The 21928-nt window shown below is 46.0% G+C and overlaps 1 protein-coding gene across 1 annotated transcript; it reads right to left on the reverse strand.

The window, feature by feature from the left end:
- Positions 1–20023: 20023 nt before the first annotated feature.
- Positions 20024–20923, reverse strand: LOC310776868 (modulator of apoptosis 1-like; the record flags this gene model as incomplete). Its single annotated transcript, XM_083637071.1, has 1 exon — positions 20024–20923. One exon carries the CDS (start codon positions 20921–20923, stop codon positions 20024–20026), a length of 900 nt encoding a protein of 299 aa, XP_083493197.1.
- Positions 20924–21928: the final 1005 nt, after the last annotated feature.

Genomic DNA, 21928 nt, shown 5'->3' on the forward strand with positions numbered 1-21928 from the left:
GGGGCTGATCTCGTGGGGCGACGAGACGGCCTACAGAGAGGAGGTGGGGGCCCTGGAACAATGGTGCCAGGACAACCACCTCTCTCTGAACGTCTCCAAGACCAAGGAGATCATTGTAGACTACAGGAGGGGGGGGGGCGCACACCTCCCAATCACCATCAACGGCACAGTGGGGGAAAGGGTGGACAGCTTCAAGTACCTGGGAGTCAACATCCACCAGGACCTGACTTGGGCCGGTCACACCGCCACTGTTGTCAAAAAGGCCCAACAGCGAATACACGGACTCAGGCGCCTGAAGAAATTTGGGCTAAGGCCAGAAATCCTTAGGGACTTCTACAGAGGCACCATTGAAAGCCTGCTGACTGGCTGCTTCACCACCTGGTACGGGAACTGTACCACCATGGACCGCAGGGCGCTACGGAGAGTGAGACGCACGGCCCAGCACGTAACAGGATGTGAGTTGCCAGAACTGCATGAACTGTATAACCAGCGGTGCCTCAGGAGGTCCCTGAAGATCATCAAAGACACAAACCATCCCCACAACAGCCTGTTCTCCCTGTTACCCTCAGGGAGGAGATACAGGGTTCCAAAAGCACGCACAAATCGCTTGAGGAACAGTTTCTTCCCGCAGGCCACGAGACTCCTTAACATACACAAATAGTGTAGTAGCCGTACTGTACCGTACTGTAGCTGCTACCATTACGTATGTCTAATGTTTAATTGTATGTTTAATAAGGTATATGCTATTTGCACCTGTATGTCAAATACGTCAAATTTAAGATGTAGAAGCACGTCTAAAGTATGCACATGACATGTGCACCTATGTGCACCTATGCGCACTGTCTCTGACCTGTCTTACGTTGTAAACGGAGTCCACAGCACAAGAATTTCACACGTGATACTTGTACCATGGAGTGACAATAAAAATCTTGAATCTTGAATCTTGAATCTTGAAAATAAATTGAAGGACAGTAGCCTATTCCCCGGTGGTCTCTCTGCTTCTCTCTCTCTCGCTCTCTGTGTGTGTGTGTGTGTGTGTGTCCTATTCTATTTATTTATAGACACACACACACACACACACACACACACACACGGATAGGTGCTGAAGGTGACAATCAAACGCAAACAATCACCAGCAAAAACAACCCCAAGCAATGAATTTTGAAGCCAATTATAGTGAGAGGCGAATAAACAGGAGGAAGGCGCTGCAGACAGTGACAAAGCTGTCATTACGCACGACTATTACGCACTGCTGTGCGCTCTTTATAGCATCCATAATTCCTCACATGAACCTTGTCAGCAGTGATATCTCATAAATGTTATCAATGATTAGTTCGTACTTCAGCACGTAGCACATATACGAACCAGCGGGGCTTGTCACAGGTCATCGGGTATTGGCCGTATGGTAGGCCTACCCACTGTTGGTGTTAAGATTGACGTCTCCTGATGTCTCCTATGGTGTTGGACCTGGTGGTGTCCCTATATATATATGTGTGTGTGTGTGTGTGTGTGTGTGTGTGTGTGTGTGTGTGTGTGTGTGTGTGTGTACTGTAGGGGCCTATGTCCTTACCCTCCCTAGTGTCAGTTTATTAGTTAATTTTAGTTAACGATAATAACCTTGGGTTGAACACAACACATTCCTAATAAACAGGAACACACATGAAATAAACTGAATATATAAAATTTAGAGAAAAATATAGGTAGGCCTACGTGCTGAGGAGGGCATAGTTTCTATCTGTTGTGAAGACAGTGATCCCCCAAGCATTGTCTTGGCGAGACAGAAACCGCTTCCCCCGCCAAGTTTGATCCAGTTGAGCCAGTGGACAGTGAACACATCGTTAATCAAGTGTGCACCAAAGACAACTTCACGCGGTGCAGCGTGTGTTTTTATCATTTCATATTTTGAGATTTATATTATTTAGCTGTAGCCCACCTACTCAATTCTCATTAAACATGTGTGTTGTCATATACCCTTAACCATCTGGTATCACATGTGCATGGGAGGTGAATTGGTGAGAGTCTACTTAATAGAAATTTGCGATGTGAGTTACCTTAAACACACTCAATACATATGACTCTAACTAGGGTGTGAGAGGCCTGGTTAGCTGATGTATAGCTATACTGTTATTGTGAGCTTAACTCCCATGCATATTATTTAAAGTCAATATTATAGCCCATAAATCTGTTATCACAAAGAATCAATCAACATAGACATATACCACACCACCACGACTGTATGACAATAATAGAACAATATTTATTATAAAAGAAAAATAGTTAGTTACCCTTTAATTTCCTATGCTAATTTATACCCCGGGGTTTATATTCAGTTAAGTTATGGTACCAGTTGGTGCGCTTTGTTGGAGCTCATTTGCAGAAAGAGATTGTGATTCAGAACAGTGGTTTTACCTCCATGTGCAGAGTGAAGCAACCATACCACCGTTTCGGTCGACTTTCTGTAGCTGAACCAACTACACAAGCAGGTCCTGTCTCTGAGTGCAGCCGCGCGGCAGAGACGGCAGAGCAGCAAGGACAGACAGACGAGCAGAGCAGAGATGCAGATCCCTCTTCGGCGCTGGGCCAAAACCCTCGTTGTCCCCGGCAACGCTTCCCGCGGATCTCCCGTCTGCGCAGACAGGCAGACAGACGACGCAGAGTATTCTCCCAACACTCGCACTCGGCAGCACAATTCAGTCCCGGAGCTTTACTGCTGCTCCACAGTGAGGAAACACTTTCAGTTTCGCAGAGAACGACACGGCAGTCCCGAACACACACTTTAGCGCTGACTCGCTTCACAGACAGCACTCGTTTCTTCCACAGAAACAGTCCCGACCCGCGCGCATAGCAGGCACTTAACCGACGAGTAAACTACTGTAAACACTGTCCCGAGACAAAATAAAACAGGCGCTTCAGAAACGCTACAGCCCGGCTCCGCCGATTGCACGTGTATCTCCTTGGTTCTGTTCAATATAGCTTTCTCTGCTTCCTTCTCAAAGTTCATCAACAATGGCGTTTCTTCCCCAAACTCTAATGGACCTTCCCCCTCGCCCACTAGTATCCAGCCTCTCCATAGGCCAGATCCACCCCGGAAAAGCATGAGAGAGGTGGACCCCAATTCCAAGAATTGAACGTAGGATTCCAAGAAAACAAGAAATAAACTTAACCCTTTGAGGTATACTAGGCAGAGAAAACAATGGAATACTCAATGCAACATCATTACACTTTAGTAATATTTTTGACAGGCCATATTCAGAGATATGCTGTATAATGTAAAATGAAAGACTTGCATATAAAACAAATATGTAAACACAATGTAGCAGGGTGTTACACTCTTCCCCCACTGAAATGGTCATGTCCTCATGACAGATATAGGATCAACTCCCATCATCTTCATTTTACCCGTGGTTATTACCAGGTTATATAACTTGTACCCCCCTGGTCCAGCAGCTGGATCGTAAGGTGTATTTTGTGTTCTTTTTTTTTCTGTGGAAAAAAAAGTTTTGGGAGTTCAGGCTTGAAACTTTCCCCATCATGTTTTTTTGATTTATCATGGTAATTCACCCTTCCGCCACCCTAAAAAAGTGTTCCTGGCAAAAAGTAAGTGCTATAATCACGTTAGAACCCCTAAGATCCAGCAGCCGGTGTATTAAAACCATTAAAACCACTTTTTTGAGACCTCCAGGAAATTTTTACAAAATTAATCTATTTTAGTTTTTTCAGCGGGCATCCTGTTCCAAACACCTTTAAATTTGACCTTAATATCTAACCTTGGAGTTGGTTGAACAATTTGGTGGAGTTACAAGCATTCAAAATCCATTGCATATTTTCCGCATTGATTTCAATGTTAATTTAGCAAAAAAAAAAAAAAAAAAAATTGACTCCCACCTACTTTCCCCAAAAATAATTATTTTTCTGATCTTACACCTCTCAGCTAGAGTCAACACATCAAATTTGTAGCTTCTATTGTGTTTGGCCCCACCCCTGTATTTGATCAGTGCTGGCATAGCAGCCAATTGCATGCAGTTTAACATGAAATACACAGTACAGTGGTCGTCATAGCAACATGTCACATGACCTGGGAACCCAGATTTTCCAGTGCAAACTACTGATTTGAAGCCTTTAGACCGAGATTGATGGATGAATAAAGCTATTTTGTGTTTTTTGTGAAAATTAGTTGGGAGTCTAAAATTGGCAGTTTTCTTTTTTTTTCGTCAAATTTACCTTCTTTGAAATGAAGTCGTATCTCCGTGACCGTTCACTTTAGAGACTTGCGCTTGGCATGGCTGGAATCCCCGTCAAAAACTGAGTCTAGATCTCTAACATGATCGTGATGCTGGCTTCTACCAGCCTTTTCTGTGACATAGTTTGCAGTATGATAATCACCGACGCACAGTAAATCCGTTCCCAGGAAAAGAGGCTGTTTCTCGGCTAATCTGCCTGGTGCGGTGCTGCTCAGGCATGAGTCTATTTTTGGCCTCTCTTCCCTAGATAATGGATGGCGTGTAGCAGCCCGGTCATGTGCTGTGGTCATATGCCCGATCATGAGTTCACTCAACATCCGGGTAGTGCCCCAGTTGCGCATGCGCGTAGGCCTTCTAACAGATCCAAAGGCATGTTCACAAACAAACGTTTTATTTTATGTTCAAAAACCGTTTCTCGATCACAACTGACAGGTAAGAACGCAACTTCAACAAAACACACCTCCTCATATCATCATGTCATTACGTCATCACACCAGGCTATTCTGGTGTGGTGTCCCAGCCCCTTTGCTGGGAGTTACATTTACTCCTCAAAGTATAAAAAAAAACTAAATGTGATCCCCCCTTTTCATGAATGCAAAGTGGATTTTCTTAGCAAGAGAAATATTAGTCAATGTAAAAATGGCAATTGTTTTTATTACTCATATTACTTTTTACCTTCTATTACCTTATTTTGTTCTAGAAATAAAACACACATACAAGTTCACTTTGAGAAACAGAACACAATTTATTACAGTAACAAACATAAGAACATAACATGGTAAATGGTAAATGGTAAATGGTCTGCATTTATATAGCGCTTTTATCCAAAGCGCTTTACAATGAGTAGATAGTCTACATTCACCCATTCATACACCGATGGCGGCAGGCTGCCACGCAGGGTGCCTACACACCATTGGGAGCAAGGAGGGTTAAGTGTCTTGCCCAAGGACACAACGACAGCAGCTGGGAGGGAGCGGGGATCGAACCGCCAACCCTTGCGTCATTGGCCGACCCGCTCTACCTCCTGAGCTAAAGCCGCCCCCAACATAACAATGAATGAACAATATCAAAAAATTGACAATAAACAATTGTTCACTCAGCCAGTAGCGAGCACACTCACGGTAACCCAGGTGAACAAGGCCGTTAGGCTGAAACGTCCGTGTGTATGTGTGCTGGCCTGGCCAACTGTTTATACCACTGCTGGCCTGCAGTCGGCGCAAAGAGGTGCCCTTGTGTGGCACCTCGGGCAAACGCTCCTCCGGCACTCTGCGCAAGCGCAGGAACTGCGGCCTGTTAGGCAAAGCTTGCACCGCTTCCTAGAGACGGGAGGCGGGCGGATGGGAGGCGCTCCTCTTGGAGCTGGGCGAGGGGGTGGAGCGGCTGGAGCCGGTCCTGCTGCACCTGCCTGCTGCCGGTCTGCGCAGACCCTCGCCATGCTGACGAGCGCAGCAGCTCCTACTCCCCTCGGCAGCCGTTCGCGCCGGGCCATGAAGGGGATGGCCATGGCCTTCCCCACCTCCTCAATGAAGAGGCGCCTTCTGTACTTTGCTCGCTGGTTCCACTGGGGCTCGACCTCCAGCCAGATCACAAAGGAGTTGAACAGCGACATGTCCAACATGTGGTGGAACACCGCAAGCGGCCAGCGGCGCGTCTTGCGGCGGACTGTGTAGGTTCCAACACACTGTATAGTCCGGGAGCCGTGGGGTTGAACCTCGCTTTGTCGGATAAAGTTTTTTTCTCTGCTGATTCTTGTAGTTTGGGGGTATCTATTCAAAATACAGGAGGGTGCCCGGTGAGTACCCTTGAGCATTTTCAGATATTAACCCCTTAAGTGCCAAAATTCCAGAAAATTAGGGATTTATGGGATTTCATGCAAAATACTCAAATCAAATGCATCCACTTTGTTTTCTCCAATGTCTATTCATAAAGGAGGTCATGTACAATGTATCTCATTCCACATTAAATAATATTAACCCTTTTAGGCCGTGCCAGCAAAACCAACTGTTTATGACTATAGGGGTTGTGCTGGATGAGAACATCCATTGAGCCTTTGCTCATTCGCATGTAGAGATTCAGAGTAGATGATACACATTGGGAGGTGTGAAGGGCACATTTTGCTGCTGATGGTCTGATGGTAGTTAAGCCTATTTGTATCTTGAGCATCCTACCCTGATACATGCACAGAACATTGTGCATGGCAAACCAAGCACTCCACAGTTGCACTTATTGGAGTTAAAAGGGTTTTGCAGCCACACCTGATCATCTCCAAAATGTAGTCTGGGACAAGTTTGCAATCTTCCGGTAGAGTGGTTGGGCTCAGTGACCTGTTGCATGTGTCTTTTTTTCCATCAAAATTCCTCAGTGTTCAATGCTAGTGGCAGATTTACATTGATATTTCAATATATTGTTTGAAAGTGGGCCCTCTTAACATTCTCAATGAATGCTTCATTTGCTGGCGGTAGAGCAGCTAAGTTTGGAGCAGACATGTGTCCTTTCCCTTTCTTTTCCTCCCAGACAAGTAGCCTTGTGTGTGACATGTCTGTGCTCTCATGTATACCAGAACAGGCTGAGATGAAGGCAGTGGTTGGTCGGGGACCTGCTGGAACGGTGCACCCACATTGCTAATGGCAGATAGTTCGTACAGTTTTGAGGACTTTGATGACAGAGCCCTTTCCCAACCCATAGTAAGACGCTACAGTGTCACATCCCAATATGGCATGGGCTGGTAAAAGGTTCTTCACAATTTGTGAATGCTTGGCCAGTGTTGACTTGATGTCCGCTATTGCCCTTTCCTTGTGGGGCGATTCCATGATGTGTGGTGTACATCCAGTCCTTCCTGATGGTAATGGTGAAGAAGTAGTCAGAAGTAGTCTGTGTCATCAGAAACCTCTGAGATTTGATGGGCTTCTCCAGCACACCTCAGGGCCTTTTGGACAATGATGTGTCAGTTTCTTCCTGTCGATTTTCTATATTGGCTCCTTCTTTCTTCCAACCTGATCTCAATGGGGCATGGCTCCTCCCCTGTCACATGGCTCCTCCCCTGTCACCACCAACTTGTGTTTGCTTGTCCTCTGTAGATGGAAAAGCTGAACCTTCCTGGGTCAGTTCCTCACATAAGAGCTTAGAGATGGTGTTTCTAGGTGAGCCTTGTCTCTGTGACCTCTCGGGTGATGGACTTGATACAGTACTGTAATCAGAGTAGCTGCCGAAGATGAGGTAGGTATCACTGTCTGATAGGTATGAATTCAGCCGTGTCTTATCATTTTTGATGAAATCGGCTATGGTGCCATCAGCTGGCCAGTGGATGTCCAAAGAAGGGCTGATCCATCAATGACACTGGCATTCCACCTGGAGATTTTGACTTGGAATGACTTCTTCAGTGTAGACTTGGATTTAGACAACAGTGTGATATGACCTAAATGGCATGTAGGCAGGGCTCCAAACTCGTTTTTTTCCAGGTAGCACTAGTGCTACCTACTGTTTCATTAGGTAGCACAAAAATAAATTAGGTAGCACCATATTTTTTGATGTGAGTTAATGAGTGAGAAGACTGTGATTTGATCATGACAGTTGGGCTTTTGGTGAAAGGAAGAAGAGGACTCCTCAAGCACCCTTGAGGAGTCTTTAGGAAAACACCTCTACCTTTAGTATGAGAGAAGAGAAATGGACTTAGGCAATAACTATAAATTGCTGGTTTTGATGTTTCACAAGTTCTCTCGCAAAGTCTTTGGCTGTTACTTATATGTTGTTGTTTTTTTTAACTATAGCCTGCTAATCACTATTTAATGTCCCAGGAGATGAGTCTAGTAAAAGGGACAGCAGCTTCCACTTGCATGGAAGGATATTTTTTGACAGTGCTACATGTGGTCTTTTCAGGTAGGTATGCTCTTGAGGTACAGTGACTAACTTGTACAGTTGTCATATTAGTGTATTATCAGCATTTTAATTTGTGCTTTTGCCATTTAAGTGGATAGTTGATAGTCCTCTAGGCTATTAAATGTTTTGTTATTATTTGTATTTTTTATTTTTTTTTGTCTTTTTGTAGTGTTATTTTTCCCATGAAGTGGGAATGAAATGAGTCTTGCACTGAAAGCATATCCTACATAGGTGAACAGCAGTATTATCAAAGATCAAATTGGAGTCTCTTAAGTATGTGCTTTTGTGGCAAATTGATTCCCAGATACCTCATTGATTTCAGCGCACGCACACACACACACACACACACACACACACACACACACACACACACACACGATCCCCCTTTTAGATTTCTAACCCAACATAGGATAAGCAATAACCACGCCCTGTGGCGCTGGGATTGGCCAGGAGCAACACTGGAGGGCACGCAGCCCAGCGATTTCATGAATCAACTGAAGAGCTCTTGAGAAGGACAGCGGGCTGCTGTGAGTGCCTTCTGCCCGCTGCTGCCTAGCTGTTCCTGTGTTTATTTTGATTTGTTCTGGTACACCGTCCTCGTCCATGTCTCCCTGTCATATCTATGATCGTTCCCGTTTTCCCCTCGGCTATTCAACACGTCCTCACCGCCCTCGCAAACTGATCGATCATTTCCTCATTCCTCCGATGATCAAACACATCTCTTGATTACTTTCTCCCGTTTTCTCCTGGCTGGCACAGAGGAAGGCGACTCCAGCTCGGCGTTTCAATTGCGTTTCTCCTGTCTGCACAAGGAAGCGTTACCCGTTCTCTGCTTTTCCTCCTGCTCAATTTCAAAACAACAGCTGCGGTATGTGTTTGATCGCGTGCTGTCGGCTACCCTTTGAAGGCAGGGACCTGTGTCTGTGTGACAGGCTGGGCAAGTGTTTGCTGCAGGCGCTGCACCAATAAAAACAGCACAGAGGCACGCGCAGGCAGACGGGGAGCAGAGGGGACAGAAAGATGCGATCTGAAGCAGGCGATTGGTTGGGGGGGAAAAAAATATTATCCTCTCTCATTCTCCCAAGTCGCACGAGTGCGACCTGATTGCAAATTAACTCGCACATTTTGAAATTAGGTGGCACATGCGACCTAATAGGTCGCACTTTGGAGCCCTGCATGTAGGTCATAAATTGTGGAGTTGTCAACTTGGATTGATTTGGTTGTTGTCATTGTCTTTACTTTGTTTGAGATGGTGTTGTAAAATCCCTCTGGCCAGGTCTTCTCAAAATCTTCTAACATTGCCTCCCCAATCATTACGGCACTGTCACTGGTGTTGGTGATCTTGATGTTCACGATGCGTTTGCCCCTGGATGTTCGTTGGGATCCAATGGATGGAGGCAGGTTTCCAGTTTCTGACAAAGTCCAGTCCTGTCCTTGACTTTGGCAACTGCTTAACCCATGGCTTTAGCCTCCTCCTTGTGATAGAGATGAACCTTTGTAGTATCTGTCTCATCATCTTCCATCTCCTTCATGTCTGATTCAATCTTGCAGCATATGTGGTGGCTCAGAGCCCAGATCTTCAGTGCCTCTGGCTTCATGGTTATTCCAATGATCCCTCCATCACTGTGGCCGTACCTCATGAAAGTAGTTATGAACTGGTTGATCCACAGGCCATTCCATATTCCACTAATGTGTCACATCACATGCTGCCCCTGGAGAAAATTCCTTTGTGGAGGAAGCTTCTCCATGGAACGAAGATAGTAGAGGCCATACCAGACATAATTGACATGGCCAGCTGCAAAGTAGTAGGTAAGCATCTTCTGGAATGTGGTCAGATGGAGAAGCCAGTCACCCTCACGTTTAGCCCAGATGTATGACATCAGCATCAGCATCATTGGTTTCACCAAGACCTAAACCCAAAGTTTGGCTGTTCTGGTCTGACTCACAATCTGATCCATAAGGCTCTCATCAGGTCATCTGCTTTCTGGAAATTTCTTACCGGAACTCCAGAGAGCCCACTATCAGCCATCAGTGAACATAAAGCCCCAACAAAACTCATCAATGCGTGCATACCCCCAAGACGCTTTAAGCAGCGCAGCCACATCTATAAGTGACATGTGTGTCTGTTTGAGGCGAGATGTGTCTGAGCCGAGATGCAGTGTCCCAACCATTTTGAGTGGGGTGGCCCAGGTGGGGCACAGACTCAAGCAAGGGTGGCACTGATTGGCATTTAGGAAGGATGTAGAAAGGTTTTCCCTCGCCAAAATTTAGCCTAACGTCACTCTAGCTTAAAGATTAGCCCGCTACAGCCTCTGAAAGACAGTATTGTTGGCCAGCACCCTCAGGATTTTGGGGTGGCCAAATTAGATTTAAGGGGTGGGCAGTGCCACCCCTGGCCACTCCCTAGAGACTCCCCTGCCAAGATGTGTGCACAGGATTTCAACAGTGCACCTAGAGCCCTCCCCTCGGCTGTACAAGGAATTGAGAGTGGAGACAGAAAGTGCCACGGCTCAAAGCCGGTGAAACATGCACATACGCGCACATGCATGCACACACACATGCGCACACGCATGCACACACACAGTGCCAGAGAGAGGGGAGTGGGGGAGAAGGGTCTGACCTGCACCGCTTCAACACCTAGGATTGATTTATCAGACTAAAAGTCCTCTGCTAATTGCATGTTTTTATTGGGGGTCGGAGGTGGGGGGGGGGGGGGGGGGGGGGCACATGGGCGGGGGAATCAAATAGGCTACATTATACATGACCTCGTTGCTCCTTTATGAATAAACATTGGAGAAAGCTAATTTGATGCATTTGATTTGAGGATTTTGCATGAAATCTCATAAATCCCTATTTTTAAGGGGATTTTGGCACTTAAGGGGTTAATATCTAAAAATGCTCAAGGGTACTCACCGGGCACCCTCCTGTATTTTCAATAGGTACCCCCAAACTACAAGAATCAGCAGAGAAAAAAACTTTATCAGACGAAACAAGGTTCATCAAAAAAACAGCCTTTGGCTCCCGGACTAGTATGAGAGAGAGAGAGAGAGAGAGAGAGAGAGGGGGGGGGGGGGGCATCATTAGACCAAATCATATTATGACATCATTATTGACCAACATCAGAGGCACTGAATAATTTCCCTGAGAAGAAGACTGCTACACACCTTGTCAAGGTTATCCACAGCCCCTTTGGTCTTGTTGTAGGCATGGATTATTGTTGGCCGCTCCTTGGGGTCACCCTCCACTATCTCTCCCTTGCTGTGGCAGGTGGACAGCATGATGACATTCTTGCCCTTTCTCGGCAAGTAGCTGGCCAGAGTGCACTCTGGCTGGAAGGCGAAAACAGTTGAATTTTTCTGGCGGCCCAAGGTGGTGCGGAGAGCAAGGGGGACCTCGGTGCGGGTCTTCCTCCTTGTGCCAACCAGAGCCAGCTTGCGGCGGAGCAGCTGCTCTCCAAGTGCGTAGCTGTAAGTAATAATTTACAGCGTCAAAAATAAAACAATATAATATAAAATTGTGTATAAATAACACGCAATAAAATAAATGCATACCTTGTGAAAAAATTGTCTGTGGTCACACAACCCTGCAGACCTTGAGTCATCTGCAGGACCACCCTTTGCCCCTGGTTTCTCTCTGGCTTTTCGCCCACCTTCCCCGTGTAAATCTAGGTTCGGAATACAGTACAGGGAGTGTTACAATTACATACATAAAAAATGATAATTTGCAACGTAATAATAATAATAATAATAATAATAATACAATGTTATTATTATTATTATAATAATAATTATTATTATATAATTATAATGATTACAGAATAATTCTAATAATAATAAAATTATGATGCTCATGATGATTATTATTATAAAAACATAGGCTACCTCAACGTTCCAGGCGTATGAGGTCCTGACATCTGCGCAGCACCAGACCTTAATGCCATACCGGCAGGGCTTGGACGGGATGTATTGTCTGAAAAGACAACGGCCTCTGAACGGCACCATCATCTCATCTACGCATATGTTCTTGCCGGGGTTAAAATTCATCGGGAGGCGGCGGTGCCAGGCCTCCCACAACCCCCGGATCGGGCCCAACCGGTCCGGGCCGCCCCCGCGAGAGCGAGACCTCGCCCGCCTGGTCAGCCTATCGTCGAACCTGAGGAAAATGGAAAACATGTCAATAAAAATAATATTCAATAATTCAATAGACTATAAAATAAAAAAATAAACTATTGAGAAAGAAAAGGGAAAAAACAAACCTTATATGAGAGGTGATGTTCTCAAATCTTTTTCTGGACATGGTTGCCCTGAAAATGTTTCGGCCGGTCCCCTCAAACCAGAGGCTTCGGGTGCACTCGTGGGCACTCCGGTAGACCCCAGCCAGCAGCAACAGGCCGATGAATGCGTCGATTTCTGCCGCATCCACCGGCCTCCAGCTGGGGCCTACCGTCCTTAGTGCTTGCACATTTGTGTGCAGTACGATTGCCTCCACCATCTCGGCCGTCACAAACAGGCGGAAACTTTCTTCGGCTGAGCTCGCCCTTGCGGCCGCATAACGGGTTATGCCTGGGGTGGCTGCAGCGGGGTACGGGATGGGGTCCGTGGTCCTCCTGCTGTGGTGGCTCCAGGGTCCCACCTTTGACATCCAACCCGCCGCCGTTGGCTCTTCCTCACCCCCGTCTTCTTCCATCTCCTCCTCCTCCTCTTCCATTTCCTCGCCCATGTCAGGGACCCATGTCGGGTCAGCCTGAGCCTCCTTGCTCGGATTCACTCACCGATGAGGATTCAAATGTTGTTTCAGCAGCAACCCCATCACTCTCCTCCTCACTGCCAGTGCCATCACTCCCCCCGCCGGGCCTGCCGTCTTCCTCCTCCGAGCTAGTATATTCTTCCTCCGCTGGATCCGCCGGCAGCTGGATCTCGGCCAGGGCTTCTTCAACGGAGAATCTTTTCTTGCTTGACATTGTCAGCGGTGCAGGGATGAAATGCGAGCATCCCGCGGGACACCCTTATATTGGGCATATTTGTTTATTTGTAAACAAAATCTCCCTTCGCCAATCATCACAAACCTGCCGGACTCCGGGCAATCAGGAACGGCTCCGATACTGTTGCTGGGCCCTGGCGAGTCGTGGCAACAGTCTCACCCTATCAAGAACCCTGGGAACTGTCCCATGTTATTGTCCCCAAACAACAACAAAAACACAGACCCCGCGAAAGTGTCACCCTATCAGGAACTGTTACTGGGCTGTTACTGTGCATTTTGTGTTCTCATCCTATCAGGACGTGTATGATATCAGAGGACAAGAATGTGCACCTTTGGGGCAATTTGCGTGAAACACACACACACACGCACACGCACACGCACGCATGCACACACACACACACACACACACACACACACACACACACACACAGGGATCAAACACATAGGGGCGACTGCATGCTTTTATTCATACTTGAATATCAATATCCAGCTACTGGTTTAGGGGTGTTAACACTTTGAGTGCCTCGGCCCTTGGGCAAAAGGTGCTGTACTGTGCCACATAGGCCGCAATGCATTTTAAAACAGTCATATAATTTCTTTAATAATTACTATGTAAACACTGAACACGCACAAATAACGATGAGACTCTCTTCTATCACCTGCAAAAAAAAGTTTATTGATCCCATTTTCCGTTCTTTAGTTATGAGCCGGAGAAGATAGCTTGATTAGACCAAAAACAGCCACTTTTTTTCTAGAACCTGAGATATTCAGCCTTTTGTGAAAGGAAGCATTTCAAGCACATCATTGACTCATTGCTAATATTTTCTGATGTAATGACACCTCAAAAATAATTTCCTTCAATAAAAGAGTGAAAACAAAGGAATTTTGTTTGGCCAAATAATATTTTTTAGCTGCAACCAGCAGCGCTGGCCCCTGCGTGCGCTGCTGGTTGCAGCTTCTTGCTGTTCTTGATTTACTGCTGGTGGGCATCAGATATTCTAGCTTGCGTTTGCTAATCCTGTCCTGCTGTCTGGGTGTTGTATGCTGCTCTGCGTGCTCTGCGTGCCCCCCCCCCCCCTTCCCCCCCACCCCCTCAACTGCACACTCCTCCTTCTGGGAGTGTCTCTGGGGCTTTCTGCTGCCTGCGTTTGCTCTGCACTGACAAGTCCGCTACATCCAGCTTTTTTACAACCGCGTGTATTTGTCACCAGCTCCGATGCTTCCAGTTGAGAATAATAACAACTCCACGGCTGATCATGCGAATGGGCTGTGCAGCGGACACGGAGGTGCTCAATTGTGACAGCAGATCGGCTGCTGCAGGGGCACAGCTAACATTATGCTTCAATGAAGCAGCTGCATACGGACGGATGCGATGCGATTTCCTTTTCCCCAACGACTTCTTCTGTGTGTTTTACTCCACTTTCTCTCATCTGGAGTGCGCTGTCGCCACCTAAGGGTTCTGTAAAATAGGTTAGACACATTCAATAGCTCTCATATTGTAAGAGGCGATGTAAGAGGCATAGATCGACACCCCCCCCGTCAAAAAAACAATTTCGAGTTATTGACGCCATTTGGCGTCGCTGGCAGCCTACGGTAAATTTCTAATGACGCCATATGGCGTCGCTGGCACTCAATGTGTTAACAGGCAAAAAATAAAAAAAGTCAAATTCTCAAAAGATGAAAGATTTAATAAAATAATTCCTCCGTGAAAAATGTGACAAATCCGAGGCTAAAATAATCCCACCGGGGAATATTCAGGTGGCCTTGATGGGAAGGCAAAAAAAATAATTTTGTGTTTTCTACTGTAAAGTGTAAGTACAGTAAACTGGCATTTGAGGGGTTAAAATTCTGAGTAAGCATGAAATGTTGATATGAGGTATGAGAGATTAAGTTACCAATGTATAAGAATCAATAAAAATCATAATAATTATTATTATGAATATAAAAAATAACTATTGACTATCAATATCCAGCTGCTGGTTTAGGGGTGTTAACAGGCAAAAAATAAAAAAGTGCAATTCTCAAAAGATGAAAGGTGTAATAAAATAATTCCTCCGTGAAAAATGTGACAAATCCGAGGCTAAAATAATCCCACCGGGGAATATTCAGGTGGCATTGATGGGAAGGCAAAAAATATAATTTTGTGTTTTCTACTGTAAAGTGTAAGTACAGTAAACTGGCATTTGAGGGGTTAAAATTCTGAGTAAGCATGAAATGTTGATATGAGGTATGAGAGATTAAGTTACCAATGGATAAGAATCAATAAAAATCATAATAATAATTATTATGAATATAAAAAATAACTATTGACTATCAATATCCAGCTGCTGGATTAGGAGTTTTAACAGGCAAAAAATATAAGGAGGGTACAAGGGTTTTAAGCAATCACCTTAACCTATCCATTTGTAAAGAGTGCTTTTATATCTGTTATTAGGAGGTAAAGATAAATCAGTGTTCTTTTCCCCAACCTTATTTAAGGTAACAGTATGAGTGCTAACTGCTACGGACGTTGGGTTCCCCAGCAAGTCATATGTCAGTCTGGTTGGGACTCTTTTTAGTCTCTGAGGTCGTGTTGTCTCGTCAGACCGTGTTGTCTCGTCAGAGTTCTCTGTAACACCGTCTTGTCTTTCAGCTGTTTTGTCTATTGTCTGTGTCTCAGTGTCTCTTTCAGCTTCAGCGGTCCCATCTTGCACTGGAGTTTCATCCTCATTCCCCACTACATGCTCTTCAGCTGTGGCTTCTTCCACTTCGGTGTTATTTGGGAGAACAGCTAGATCCAAATCCAGGCTGAAAGGTTCTGACTCATCATTGTTCTGAGGTTCTGGTTCTTGTGACTCTTGCTGTGAGGGATAGTAGTCATACCATACCCCTGTTTCATCATCTTCTGAGTCAGATGTAGATTCCATCTTGTCATCCTGTTCAGCGGATGTTCCGTTCAAGGCAGGAAGATCACAATTCTCAGTTCTCTTTGCTATGAGCCGTTTGCTGGCTCTTCTTTTAGGTTTGAGTGTCTCTTTGTTCTTTTCAGGCCGCAGCTGCACCTCCTGTCCAATAGGGAGAATGTGATTGCGGTGTAGTACTTTCTCAGCACCTTCTCCACTTTCTGGCCTCAATTTGAACACAGGCAGACCAGGCAGTTGACTCTCCACAATGTAAGGAGTGGCTTTCCAACGATCAGCAAGCTTGTTCTTTCCTTGTAGTCCAAGATTTCGGATCAGAACCCTGTCACCAGAGACTAACGGACAGAAACAAACTCTCTGATCATAGCGCTGCTTGTTTCCTTCATTCTTTTTCCTCGCCACACTCTCTGCCAGCTGATAGGCAGCTTGGAGCTGACGTTTTATGTTCTTGACATACCTCAGATAAGACTTGGTGGAAGTACCATCACTTGAGACACCAAATGTCACGTCTACTGGCAGTCTGGCTTCTCGTCCAAACATTAGATAGTATGGGGAATGGCCTGTTGACTCGTTCTGCGTGCAATTGTACGCGTGCACAAGATGGCTGATGTGCTTACTCCATTTAGTTTTATCTTCTGTTTCCAGTGTCCCAAGCATGTTCAAAATAGTCCTGTTGAAACGCTCAGGTTGCGGATCACCTTGAGGGTGGTAGGGTGTTGTTCTGGATTTCTTTATACCAAGCATGCTCAGCAGTTCATGGATGAGACGAGATTCGAAATCTCTGCCTTGATCTGAGTGTACTCTTTTTGGTAGACCATAGTGGACAAAATACTGTTCCCACAGAACCTTAGCGACAGTTGAGGCCTTTTGATCCTTAGTTGTAAACGCTTGAGCATATGTTGTGTAGTGATCTGTAATCACAAGCACATTGCAGATGTTTCTGGAGTCTGGCTCAATCGTCAGAAAATCCATACAGACGAGATCTAATGGCCCATCACTACTAAGGTGCGACAACTCAGCAGCTCTCTTTGGAAGTGTCTTTCTCTGAATACACCTGGGACAGTTTCTGCAGTACGTTTCAACCTGTCCTTTCATGCGAGGCCAGTAAAACCTCTCTCTTATCAGGCCATAGGTCTTGTCGAAACCCAGGTGACCCGATTGGTCGTGCAACGACTGGAGCACAGTCTTTCTGAACTCTTGTGGGAGCAACATTTGTTGGCGAAGTGGTTTGTTTGGTGGGTTACTCATTCTGTACAGCACAGTGTCTTTGAGCTTTAGCTTTTCCCACTCTTTCAACAACAATGACACATCAGGATGTTTCGCTTTGTCGGCACGTTCAGCACTGTTCTGAGTGACAGCACACCACACTTCTCCAATGCACGGGTCTTTCTGCTGAGAATGTGAGATGTCTGCGGAACTCATTTTGGGCAGCTGCTGAGTGCTCAAAGAAGACAAATTGCAATATGCTCTGGGTACAGCATGTTTGGATGAGCCCATGAGGTCAATGGCTCTGCAGTAGCGAGGTGATCTGATTGACGACATATGACAGAGAGCTTGGACGGTGGTGGCAGGCAGAGTTTTCTCCTCTTCCTGAGAAGCATGAACACTTGCATGGGGACGCCTTGACAATGCATCTGCATCAATGTTCTGTTTCCCAGGGCGATATTTCAGGCTGAAATCATAGATTGACAGTCCTGCCAACCATCGATGCCCTGCTGCGTCCAGCTTAGCTGTGGTTAGGACATATGTTAATGGGTTGTTGTCGGTGTGAACCTCAAACTTGACTCCATAGAGGTAGTCATGCAGCTTGTTGGTGACAGCCCATTTTAACGCCAAAAATTCGAGCTTATGTGTGGCATAATTTTTTTCTGCTGGAGCGAGACTTCTGCTGACGAAAGCAATAGGGCGCAACCCCTCTCCTTGGTTCTGATAGAGGACACCTCCCAACCCTTCTCGACTCGCATCAACGTGTAGAACGTAAGGCAGTGATGGGTTGGTGATTGCCAGGACAGGTGCGACCTGTAAGACCTCTCTTTAAAGTCTCAAAAGCTTTGTCACAGTCTTCATTCCACCTATGCCCAAATGGCTCGGAGGGGCGGTACCACTGTTTAGTTTCAGAGTCAGTTTTCGATTTGCTTTCCTCTTTTCTGTCTCTCTTACTCTTGGCCTTTTGTTCTGGCCTTCCAGCCACGATGCAGCCCTGCAGCAACTGATTTAGTGGATGACAGACTCGGGAGAAATCTTTTACAAAGCGTCTGTAATAACCACAAAAACCCAGGAATGAGCGAAGAGCAGTGATGCTCTCTGGGCGTGGCCATGATTTGACAGCTTCAATCTTTGAAGGGTCTGTAGCGATGCCATCTCTAGAGACAACATGACCAAGATAGGTGACAGAGGGGCAGCAGAACTGGCATTTATCTAAGGACAATTTCAGTCCTTCCTCTTTTAGTCTGTCGAGTACTTTAAGCAGGCGCTGCTCATGTTCTTCCAATGTTTTCCCAAAAACTATCACATCGTCGAGATACACGAGAACTTCCAGGAGGTTCATATCACCAACGGTACTCTCCATTACTCGTTGGAAGGTGGCTGGTGCTCCACAAATCCCTTGCGGCATCCGCTCAAATTGATAGAACCCTGCTGGGCAAGTGAATGCTGTTTTTTCTTTGTCTGCAGCACTCAAAGGGATCTGGTAATAGCCGCTTCTGAGGTCCAGCACGCTGAACCATTGGCTACCACTCAGACAGGTGAGAGCATCTTCCACACGAGGGACTGTGTATTGGTCGGGGATCGTTCTCCTGTTTAATGTCCTGTAGTCTACACACATTCGTACAGTTCCATTTTTCTTGCGGACCACAACTATCGGAGAAGCATAGGGGCTTCTGGATTCCGAAATGATCCCAGCCTCTTTGAGATCATGGAGATGTTTTCTCACATCTTCCAAATCACCTGGAGGCAAGCGTCTGGAACGTTCTCTGAATGGCTTTTCATTGGTCACACGAATGCTGTGTTGTGTGCTCTTCGCACAGCCGACATCAAACTCACTGCAGGAGAAGACCTCTTTTCTCTCCATCATCTTTCCACACAGTCTCTCCTTCCACTCAGGAGGCACCGGAGAGTCGCCAAAGTTGAAGGAAGAGGGGGACAGTGGAGATGAGGGCAGCTTAGGTTCCTCTTTTTCAGGGATTGTATTCATTACATCCACAGGAAACAAGTGGGCAATTTGCATCCCACGTTTTAGTGTCACATGATGACTGGACATGTTTCTCAGTCTGACTGTTAGGCGACGACAGTGGACAGCTGTTGGCTTTTCAACGACAGGCATCACCAGAAGCTCTTCGGGGAAACAATCCATCTCTGGACGTTCCACAAGAACACCTTGACCAGGGAGACTTCCGGGAAACTTCGGAATGCCAACAACTTTTGCAACGCCACCCGGTGGCAGGGTGAGTGGCTTGTTGCGTGTGAACCAGACGGTTCCTCGTTTTGTCTCAGCCATGTCATCAGTAGATCCCTGAAACTTATCATAAGCTTCTCTTACTTTGGGGTGGACAGAGAGGGTATTTAGGAAAGTATCTCCCCTGTGTGCCTTACAAGACTGGAATAGTCTCCTGACTATAGAGGTGTTTGTGCCGACCACAATGGAAATATCACCTCTCATGACCAGATCTGGACATACAAGCACCAGTGTGTCTATGGTCTCAGCTACTCCGAATACAGCTCCATTAAACTCTAGTTTCAAACACACGTAACCATGATATGGATACTCCTCTACACTGAGGCCCCAAAGCTCTAGGTTCTCAATAGGGGTCAAGGGCAGGTGCTTGAGATACTGGTCGTAAAAGGAGCGATACATTAGAGTAACTTGGGAGCCGCTATCTAGTAAAGCTTTGGCGTAAATGCCCTCGATTTGTACAGAGACAATAGAGCTAGGTCCAATCAACCCCTCTGGCAGATTATTAGCCTTCTTTTCTTTTAGCGTGTCACACTTTGTGGAACGTATTTTCTCCGGAGCGTCAGGTCGTTCCTTTACTGAGCCCCTGAGAAGTTTCCCGTTGGCTGTTTTGTTGTCAGGAGACGTTTATTCACCTTTCTGAGGTTCTCTGGGTTATGACACTCTCTCTGGAAGTGACCATCTTCACCACACCTGTAACAGAAAACATTGGCACGATACTGGGATTTGGGAGCTCTCTCCTTTCCACGTGCATGTGAGTTTCCATTAAGTCTCTGGGGGTGGTTCTGGGCTATGTGCTGTGGTGCACTTTCTGCTGCAGCAACAGAGGCAGAAACCAGACGTGAAACATCATCTTTAAGCCCTTGTAGTTCTTTTCTGAGAGTCTCTATGGCGGGATCCTTCTCTACTATGACAGGTGCGGGTGCCGGCTCTGGCTGTACTGGTTGCACTGATGCAACGGAGGCTGTAGTACAGTCTGCACACCTAACCATAGCTGAGGAAGCAATGTTCTTTACACTGAGCCTTTCAAGGATCATCCCCTCTTCTTCTCTAACATCACGAAGCAGCTCAGTGAAGCTTGGAGGAGGCTTGAGTTTGTAAGTCAGTCTTATGCGAAGGGCGGCGAGGTCATGTGACAGAGCTCCTCTTGCAACTTGTTCGATGCGTGTCCGGTTGAGGTCAGCCACTTCAATTCCACCTTTGCAATGGACTGCATGCAACAGCTTGTCTAGCCTGAGTAGGTAGGCTGACAGTTTCTCCCCTTCATGCTGGAATGTGTTACGGAACCTCACCATGAGATCAGCAGCACTGTCTGTGGTTCCAAAAGCGGTCTCCAAGGCTCTGAGATAGTCATTGGCAGTGGCAAAGGGATTGGTAACTCTCAGGCCTCGGACAATGTCTGCTGCGGGCCCTTTGAGGCTCTCCGCTACTCTTTGTTTCTTGACTACATCCGAACACTGCCACTCATCCAGCATGTGTGTGGTCTGTTCTGCCCAGGCGTCATACTCCTCTTCTCCATGTGGGGTTGGTTTTATGCCTGAGAACAACCGGAGTTTGCGATAGCCTGGTCCATCTGCAGGTGCGACTTGACATTTTGCTACTAGTGCGGAGATGGCATTCACCAGCTCTGTGTTCAAGTCTGGGGCAGGGGTTGGGGTAGGAGTTGGGGCAGGAGTAGTAGGCCTGAATAAGTCTGTGACATCAGTTAAAGTCTTCCCTTCACTTTCTAGGAATGACCGTAGCTTAGACTGGAAGTCTCCTTCATCAGATTCATAGGAAGTCTCACAAATATTAACCCCCCAAGTTCCAATCTTATCCCCAGTTAACGTTTCAGGTATGCGAGCGTTAGTTAGGTCATTAGTAGTTTCAACTAAGACAAATTGGCTTTTACCAATGTGCTCTATGTTCCGCCCAATGATTTTGGTGCGACCAAATATGTTAACCCCCTCCAGTACTTGATAAATGGTCTCATCATTAACTTCAAGAGAAACCCCACTAAGCACAATGGCTGTTCTGATATCAACAACTTTCTCTCGACACCATTTCAATATCTGTTGTGATTCCATGTTAATGTTACAGTAGCTTCACAGACATTCAATCAGAAAATACACAAATTCACAACTACAGTTCAGTGGCTATAGGGCTAAATTTACGTAATTGGTATTGACTTTTTTTTTTTTTTTTTTTTTTTTTTAACACTCACAAATACAAAAAACAGTATAATAATCCCGGACGAGCCCCCACGTGTAGCCCCCCTACTCAATTCTCATTAAACATGTGTGTTGTCATATACCCTTAACCATCTGGTATCACATGTGCATGGGAGGTGAATTGGTGAGAGTCTACTTAATAGAAATTTGGGATGTGAGTTACCTTAAATACACTCAATACATATGACTCTAACTAGGGTGTGAGAGGCCTGGTTAGCTGATGTATAACTATACTGTTATTGTGAGCTTAACTCCCATGCATATTATTTA

This window comes from Poromitra crassiceps (genome assembly GCF_964638095.1).
Source record: "Poromitra crassiceps genome assembly, chromosome: 1".
NCBI lineage: Eukaryota > Metazoa > Chordata > Actinopteri > Beryciformes > Melamphaidae > Poromitra > Poromitra crassiceps.